At 42.1% G+C, this 9626-nt stretch overlaps 1 protein-coding gene across 2 annotated transcripts in view; it reads left to right on the forward strand.

Annotated features, from left to right (window-relative positions):
• The window catches only part of mrs2 (magnesium transporter MRS2), a 33102-nt gene extending 24445 nt beyond the window's left edge, over window positions 1-8657 (forward strand). For both annotated transcript variants that reach the window (XM_080426480.1, XM_080426481.1), the window contains exons 7-13: window positions 725-841; window positions 2067-2136; window positions 3563-3645; window positions 3748-3865; window positions 4520-4633; window positions 5914-6016; window positions 6197-8657. In XM_080426480.1, the coding sequence (XP_080282606.1) occupies window positions 725-841; window positions 2067-2136; window positions 3563-3645; window positions 3748-3865; window positions 4520-4633; window positions 5914-5973 (562 nt within the window). In that variant the 3' untranslated portion in view covers window positions 5974-6016; window positions 6197-8657. The remainder of the gene's footprint in view (window positions 1-724; window positions 842-2066; window positions 2137-3562; window positions 3646-3747; window positions 3866-4519; window positions 4634-5913; window positions 6017-6196) is intronic.
• Window positions 8658-9626: the final 969 nt, after the last annotated feature.

The raw sequence follows: 9626 nt of genomic DNA on the forward strand, positions 1-9626 counted from the left end.
GGTTCTTGCTTTAAATCGCGTGTTTTGATAGCTTTTTTTCGCGAGAGATCTCATGTTTACAGTGAGAGAACATTATGCAACCTGTTGTTCTTGAATGCGCTCGAGTGTAAGCCACGCTTTGACGACACTTCCGGCGTGCGACCGGAAGTGCCGTCAAAGCGTGGCTTACGGTGAGGGACATTCAAGAGCAACACGTTGTATAGTGTTGTGTCTTTTTTGAACAAAATGTATGCAGCGTCCAAGTGCTGTCATGACGTAATTTGTGCCTCACTAGATTACCGTAATTTAGCGTTTTCTTCAAAATACAATGTTTGCTACTGCTCCAACAGATTATGTCCACAACTCACACAAACATTATCTCTGCCGCACACTAGCAGGCTGAACAGTTTTTTTCCCCACAGTCCATCAGACTGTTAAACCCGGCCCGGGGAGCCCCGAGCATGGGTACTCACTCACGTCCGGGAGACCCCCGCCTCCGGGGGACACCCGGCGCTCCAGGCGGTCCCGTGGACCCACTCTTAAATAACAGTAAAAAGTGACTTTGCAATAACCCTCTGTGCTTTGCACTATGCAGTTTCATTGATTGATATTCTTGCCCATGTTCTCTTGTTTGTTGAGTGTTTTAGGTTGTTTTATCGTCTGTCTCTCTCTCTCTCTCTCTCTCTCTCTCTCTCTCTCTCTCTCTCTCTCTCTCTCTCTCTCTCTCTCTCTCTCTCTCCATCAGTTTATCAGAGTTGGAAACAGACATCAAGGTGTTCAAGGATTCTTTATTGAAGATTATGGACGAAGAGGAGATAATTGAAGAGCTCTGCCTTACCAAGTGGACCGATCCCAGAGTGTTGTATGTAACACACACACACACACACACACACACACACACACACACACACACACACACACACACACACACACACACACTCTTAAGCTTAACTATTTCACTGCCAGAGTATATACATTTACAAACTCACCCACTGCCAGCGATTTCCATGTTTCATAACCTTTTCAACTGGTCACAGAAGAATGTAGATCCATAATGATCCATCGATCCACCGTGTGTAGACACAAAGAGAATCTGTGGCCTGTGAGGTAACTTCCCTTACCGCAGGCACACTGAAAACAGCATCTTTTGTCAAAAATGCACGTCTTTCCCACCTCCCCAACTGGCCACAGAACATTTATATACATTATGATCGCTTGTCAGACGGTTGGTAAACACTAAGGGGATCACTGTTCGTCGCGCAGAGATTCTTTTTTAAACCGGAACTACCGCTTCCTTTGCCAGAGCACGTTGAAAGCACTGTGTCTCGTCGAATCCAGGGCAAAACAAATGAACTCAAGATACAAGCATTTGCAGGAAACCAATAAACAGGAAGCGGACGGAGGCGGAAATCTTCCGATGACGTTATTTCCGTATCCGTGTGAGTTAAAGTGAAAGTGGTCACTCCGGATTATAGAGAACAGTGCAATCTTTTATAAAACAATTAAAAAAATAATCGGACAGGAATTCCCATCTGTAGCAATGAAAGAGTTAATATGAAGGTGTTGTAAAGTCACTTCTACAAAATCCTAATATCTTGGGGTCCTTGAAATTAGAACCACTGATCTACCCGATTTGACTGCAGTCTTGCTTTTTGCCAGTAGAGGTCGCTAGTTGTAACCACAGCTTCGGAAAGTGAACCTGTTTTTTGGTACAATTTGTACGAAGTGTTTTGATGCTTCACAAAAGCTTCATTTGCTACTGAGTAGTACAAAACCTCCTGGCTGGTAAATTATAAATTATATGATGTTCTTATCTTCCATTTATACCGATGGATCCACCAAAAGACAAAAATTGCAGATTGAATGCATAAAACGGCAGTTTGTTCAGTTCAAAAGTGTGTGTGTGTGTGTGTGTGTGTGTGTGTGTGTGTGTGTGTGTGTGTGTGTGTGTGTGTGTGTGTGTGTGTGTGTGTGTGTGTGTGTGTGTGTGTGTGTGTGTGTGTGTGTGTGTGTGTGTGTGTGTGTGTGTGTGTGTGTGTGTGTGTGTGTGTGTGTGTGTGTGTGCGTGCGTGCGTGCGTGTTTCTAGTGAAGAGAGCAGTCTGGGCATTGACCACGCTGAGGAGATGGATCTGCTTCTAGAGAATTACTACATGCAGGTAGGTTTGTTCTGACCGAATCATCCCCGTCACATCAGTGGTTCTGAGAAGGTTTTTCTTTTCTTTTTTTTTTTCAAGAGTGTATTTATTTAATATTTTTTGACAAGCAAAGGAAAACAACAAATCCGTCAATATCCTCACAATTGGCCTAAAACACAATACACACTCAAAACTAAGAAAACAGAACACCATAACACGAAGAAAAGACACATAACAAAACTCACCAACACAACACAAAAACACAAAATTAAACAAAACAGAAGTCTAATCCTATAGGACAAAACATGGCACATCAATCACATAATACATGGTACCAGATGCCAATACCAGTCTCTATTCTGCAAGAAGGCAAAAACCACCCATTTAGTTCATTCACTTTTTATTGTCAAGGATGCCCATAACACTTGAAAGTTTGCACATTTTGGAACCCCGAGGGTCCCTGGACCCCACTTTGAGAACCACTGTGTCACATGATAAGATGAAGTCATCAAGCTGAGCTGTATGAGTAATGTGAGCGCATCAGAACCAAATATTTGGACAGAGTTTCATACCGTACAAGGAATTTGGTTTGGCACACAGTTATACGTTTAGACCAGGTCAGTGGCCTTGTGGTTAGAGTGTCTGCCCTGAGACTGGGAGGTCAGGGTTTGACCCCCGGCTGGGTCTTACCAAAGACTCTAAAAATGGGACCCAATGCCTCCCTGCTTGGCACTTAGCATCAAAGGTTGGATTGTGGGGTAAGTCCCTGTGACATACTAGTGTCATGTCCAGTGGGGTGTACATCAAGCTGCCTCACTCTACAGAAACAGGACATAAGCTCGACAAGGCTTACTCACACAGTTTAATGCCAGCACTGACTTATCAATGGGTGACTACTGACGTGCAAGCACATGCATGTGTGCACATGTACCTGTACACATTTGTGACTGTGCTTGTGTACTTTAGTGCAGCGATTCCCAACCTGACTATTGTAAGTGAGACTCTTAGCAAAACACTAAGATTTTAAATGAAAATATAACATTAATATTAGAAAAGAAATGTAAAAAGAAAAGTCATGGTATGTTTTTCTGTGAAACCTTGAAAAAATATGTTTTAATGGTGATACCGATAAATAGGAAATTGAAGTACAGAACGTTTGCCACATTGATCCAAGCTGCAACACAATCGATTGATTGATCATTACATAAACATGCGCTGAAAATGCACGCGGGCCACCGATCTGACCACCTAACACGGCAGCCATTCAAGGAATTTGCATTGGCACACAGTTTCCACATTTTCAAGTGGGCCCCCTGATCCAGAAAAGGTTGTGAATGTCTTGGCTTTAGCGTACGAGTGAGTCTCCCCTCACATGTGCTATATGTGACTAGCTGCCAACGTGTGGTGGTGACTGACTGTCTGTGACATGTGAACTGTTCCAACACAGGCTCAGGAGCTGGCCGACGAAACCAGAGAGCTCAGAGGACTGATCGACGACTCTGAGAGTGTCATCTTTATCAATCTGGACAGGTACATGCACACACACACATGCACGCACACACACACACAATGACTGCGTCCTTCACAGATAATTAACTAGTTATTATCATATATTTCTCTGTCCCTCTGTAGTCATCGGAACGTGATGATGCGTCTCAATCTCCAGCTCACCATGGGAACCTTCTCCCTTTCCTTATTTGGTCTGATGGGCGTGGCCTTCGGAATGAACCTGCAGTCGTCGTTTGAGGAGGTGAGGTCACTTCCTGTTGAAGGTCCAATCAGGGTTTGTCTCGATAGGCTGCATTTAGGGTTTATAAGGCTGAGGGCCCATTATTTTATGGATTCAAGCCAATACATTTAATTGATTCAGTATGTCACACATAAACAGTCACAGTGCTCAAGCCTTTGACATTTGACCTGTGACCATCATATGATACCAAGCACTGATACCAGGGGTTGTGATAATTACATACTACCTGTTGCAACCTGTACCTGCAATCTGTTACAAGTAGATTGTTGTAGATTGGTTATATTTTGGCCATGTGTAGTGCCCTGGGGACACCGGTCAACGAAGTATCCACAAGTTTCCAGCGGAGTGGGCGTCAGTTCCGGTTGTAGGCTATACATATGCAGTCCCTCCGCTGGATATGTCCCCCACTAGGCCTGTGCATAGGGCCTGTGCCCCAGTAAATTCCCATGGAAACAGGTGGATTAATGGTTTAATGGTTAATTGAATTAACGTTTCACAGCTGGTTTCATCATCAGGGTTTAACCATCTCTTGTGTTTGGTTAGAGCCCCACCTCTGATACTGTATGGCATAGGGTTTAAGAGGTGAATACATACCTGTGTGTGTGTGTGTGTGTGTGTGTGTGTGTGTGTGTGTGTGTGTGCGTGTGTCACTAGGACCCGCGTGTGTTCTGGTTGGTGACTGGATTCATGTTCCTGGGCAGTGGCCTCATATGGAGACGACTGCTGTCCTTCCTCGGACGAAATCTTGAACCCTCTATGCCGCCTCAGGTAACACACACACACACACACACACACACACACACACATACTCATTAGATGGCAGGTTAACCAATCAGCACAGATAAACTGGCAAAGCGGGCAGAATTGACACCATGCAAATATGGAGCCCTGGGGGCTCAATTATTTAATTAGTTTAATTTTTTAATTAGTATATAGGGTTTAAGTTGTTAACCTAGAGCTTCTTGCAGCAAGATTAGATGAAGCAACTCACCATGTCAGACGACTTGGATGAAATCTGGCTGTCAAACATGGTTACTGGATGGTTTAGAATTCATGGCTGAGAGGAGACATTGGAGTTTATCTGGGCCTGATGGAGCCAACACACAGAGTGGAAAACAGCAGCGGTCCAGTGGGACTAGACCGTTTCTTTCACCGGGGGGATTTTTTTTGTTTTAGTTTGAGTACATAAGCCTACTACTTTAAATGGATACAATCTCTATTAACCCTTTAACTCTTAAACTGCCAGGGTTTTTCAAAAATAGTTTGCCACCTCTGCCAGCATGTTTCCAGGTAAAACATAGGAAACATGTTATTTTTTTCTCTGTTTATTTTTTAACATTGAAGTGAACGGAGCAGCAACTTTTTTGGAAAATGTTATCTCCTGGTTCTTTGTGAAGAACAGAAAAACGGAAAAACCCCCAAAATAGAGAATCATTTTAAAAAGTTTTCTTTTTTTTTTAAGTTTATAAACGTTTTTGGCAGGCAATAGCTTATTTCTCAAAAACGTTTATAAACGTTTTTGGCAGTATAAGAGTTAAGACTCCCAGAAAAGCAGAGTTACACATGTTCGCTTTAAAACAATATACATTCAAAGATTTGCACAAATGTTCATGATTTAAAATATAAAAATAGCAGATCTACAAGCTCATAGTGCAGCACTCGGTGCCACGCTATGAGCTTGTATATCTGCTATTTTTGAATAGCCAAATAAATCTAAAATGACACAGATTGCGTTCCCGGTCTTAAAGGGTTATGGGAAAATGCTAAACTATAACAACCATATGGTTCAGCAAACATGTTTTGTCCATGTTTGACTCCTGTCTATGGAGTCTATGGAGTCAGTCTATGTCTCCAGCAGTGACGTCACTCGGGTCGGCAGTTCAGTGCAACGTTGCTTCTCTAGCTTGCGCTGATTGGCCAGCCCCTATGGCTGATACGGCAGCTGTCTAATCAGTGCAAGCTTATCACCTTCTCTCTTCTTGTATCACAAAACAAGATCATGATTTTTTTCCCCACAGTAATATTTGTTGTCTTTGTTATGATCACAGATCCCTCCTGTTTGGAAGAGGAATCTAAAGCCACCCGAAGTCAAGACAGGGGTCAGATGATGACCGAACTCTACTCTGGCAGCGTTCGTTAAATCACCCTACAGCTCAAAGCAGGGACGTGCTGGCCACTGGGAAATTCGGGAAAATTCCAGAACAGCCGCGCCATTTACGGGCCGCCAAACGGCCGGTGGGCCACGGTGGGCCACCCAAAAGAAAATATTATTACAAAAAAAAAAAAAATGGAAAAATCCCAGAGCTGAATTTTGGTCCCAGCACGCCCCTGGCTCAAAGTGTGCTCCATATATCACACCTGGACCTCCAGACTGGCCTGCGCAGTCATAGAGTGCTTGTTTTTACTCCTAGGTTCTACTGCTCCAAAAGTGGCATCTATCAACTCCACTTCTTCCTGTTTGTTTAGATGGAGTCTGAGGTAGTGCTTGATTTATCTCCTGTCACTTCATCGATGCTCAGAGGGACAGAACTTAACAGTGAAGTCCCTAAGGGATCACACAAGGTGTATTTCAGATGATCTGAGTTGTTCTGTTCACAACTCTGATCACTTTTTCAGGGACGCTAGGTTCAAACATGAACAGTTCTCTCTCTTGAGTCAGACAACACAGGACGAACGCAGAGACCGAGACAGAAGAGAACAACAGGCTCACGTGCGATTCGATCCTCGGGTGACGGGTGTACGGCGAACGTGTTATTACACTGACAGGTACAGACACCTTTCGGAAGTACAGTAGTAGGTCACAGCACTTAATACTTTGTTGTACAACGGATAGCGAAAATAGCCAATCTGCAGGCTCACAACGTGTCACGATGCGACACGTTGTGAGCTTGCAGTACCTGCTATTTTCTACCTGCTATTTTCACCTACAATGCCCGAAATAGGAACACCAGGGTTAATATGCTTAAATACAATACATTTTTAACACTATATACCTCAGACATCAGACATTACAGAACCACAGTAATGTTTTATTATTTAGAGATGAATGCCTCTAACACTGTGCCAGATCAGGGGTCAGTGTCTAGCATTGCTACCAGTGTTTGTGTTCTCTGAATGGCCAAAATACAGAAGGAAAAAAATTGTGTTTGTTTATAAAGACATCTGATGTTATGCTTGATATAGGGGGAAAATGCGGGCATCTTTTAATTTGATGCAATCTTTACTGTATTGCACAGCTCTAACGTGCAGAGAAGCACTGGTAACATCCCGACATTCTTACAAACTCACAAATATGTTTGTTTAATGTGGATAAAATACAAAAAAATAGATGCTCTCCTCCAAAGCAAAAAATAGATCTTCAAAAGCTCTTCAAAAGCAAAATGTGTGAACAGGAATGGTTCCCAGTACAACCACAGGCCTGTGCTGCTGGCTACTGGGAGCACATTCACTGGAGCAATTCTGGGTAGTGACCTGACCTTCTCAGCCAGTCTGGGCCCTGGGGACTTGAACTTGTGATCTTCTTCTTGTCACAAGCCTGCTTCTCTGTCCCTATACTGACAGAGAAGGATACTGCCATCCTGAAATGTGCAATCTTCTCATGCGTGTCTGTGTGTTCTTTTGTTTGCCTCGCTTTTAGTTTATGTTTGTCGAGTTACAGCATATTCTAATTACAGCCTCATCTGTGCTTTTTAACTGTGTATAGGTGAAAACATTGTGTTTCATCATTCATGCCTGTGAGATAAGTTAAAGCGTATTTTGTGAAATACAGTACCGATCTTAAGTCCAAAAAATCTTCTGCCCTTTTTCCACGCTTATGTTATTCATGTCAATATGTCATTTGTCATTAATGCAGGTTATATTGACAGCAAATACATATTTGCATTCTGTGTATACTGTATATGGAGAGTTATGTAGCCCTGGGGCTGGGAGGATTTTGCAAGTGGGCCCCAAATAATTGGCAAAACACAATAATGATGTTGATAATATGGTATTAATACATTATGTAAAAAAAAACTTGAAAATTAGTTTTCATTGTGATACAGATACATACTGTAGCAACTTACAATATACCATGCTCCATTGATCTAAGCTGGAACACGATTGATTATCCAGGCATTATCCCACACTCGAGATTGTCAATTGGGTCCTGATCCAGAAAAGGTTGTGAACCACTGCAATATGCAACCATTTGTTATTAAGCAGGTTATATTGACAGCAAATAGGAGTTATAGTGGATTTACTGTGTGGAAAACACTGGTATTAATTGCATCACAGGGACTCTTCACTGAAAAGCTTTCTTTTCCTGTGACTCCTGATCAACAGTAACAGTAACAATCTCTAAAATGAATTATTAAATCAATTAAACTATTGATACATTAATGTACTGTATGTGTAACATGGGGATGTAATGGTATGACCTTTCACGGCACAGTGTCTAACAAAATACCACGGTGTATCATGGTATAAATCCCCTGGGGAATGAATGTGATTCTCTGTGTGTTTTCATCAAAAGGATTTGGTGTAGACTTGAGGGAAAAAGGAGGTGGGTAGTATAACTTCCTGTTGGGACTCTGGTCAATAAGGTGTAAGTAGTGAAAACACACCATTACCTCCCAAGCATCTTGTTGTAGAGTCTTTCTCCACAGTCCTATTGAGTAAAGCTGAGATGTGTTTTTAGGAAAAAAAACTCAAATATTAAAGGTAAACTAATAGTCCTGATGTAAGTTACCCAGTGTCGTTCCCTGAAAATGTGGCCTGTGAAATGTGTACAGTACGTCATGAGTTTAACTGTTGTAAATCCATTATTAAAATTATATTATTTTAATGATAATGTATGTCTGAAATCTCTCTAAAGCATTGTGTTAAGCACTTAATCCCTATTAAAAAATGACAAAAAAATGCCGGTTTTCGAATCATAGCCATTTTGGGACATTTATGACAATTTTCACCATAATAACATGCCCAATATACAGTATGGACAGTGGTTAACCATGTATCAATTAATCATTGTATCCTGTGCTTCCAAAGCGCACAAACATTGACTTGGTTCTGAATAATGGTAAATGGTAAATTTATATAGCGCTTTTATCCAAAGTCCTTTGCATAGATTGTGCATTACATTCACCCATTCACAAACCGATGGCGGAGGAAACCATGCAATACACCAACCTGCTCATCGGGAGCAATTAGGGGTTCAGTGTCTAGTCTTGCTCAAGGACACTTTGAACTCTGGGGGAGCTCGGGATCGAACTAGGACCCTTGCGGATCCCATCCGGCCGCTCTACCCCTGAGCCACAGCTGTCTCCACATGATAATGCTCCATGATCAAATGTATGATTTGACAAATATTTCTGAATAATAAACGTAGCCAACTGTACCTTGGAATACAGGACAGGTCCCTTGTTGGTACATAAGATGGCCCAATACACTGGCTCGATACACCTACGTTTAAGATACTGTATAGTAGCGGTTCTCAAACATTTTCATGTCAAACCCAACTTTGAGAACCACTGGTACAGTATAAGATATAGTAGAGTTGTGAAAATGGACATAATTATGGTTCATGTGTGAGCAGTGGAAGAGAATCGGAACAATGCAAATCTACTCTTGTGTAATGATGTTTCTCTCCACTAGGAGGAAGCAACACACAATTTCACATGTAGATGTTTCAGGAACCTGAAACACTGCCTAATGCAAGTATGAGGTTTCACCATAGAGGTATAATAAAAGGGTTTCCACACAAGAATTGTGTGTGTGTGTG

This window comes from Gymnoscopelus braueri, assembly GCF_963280865.1.
Source record: "Gymnoscopelus braueri genome assembly, chromosome: 4".
NCBI classification, from domain to species: domain Eukaryota; kingdom Metazoa; phylum Chordata; class Actinopteri; order Myctophiformes; family Myctophidae; genus Gymnoscopelus; species Gymnoscopelus braueri.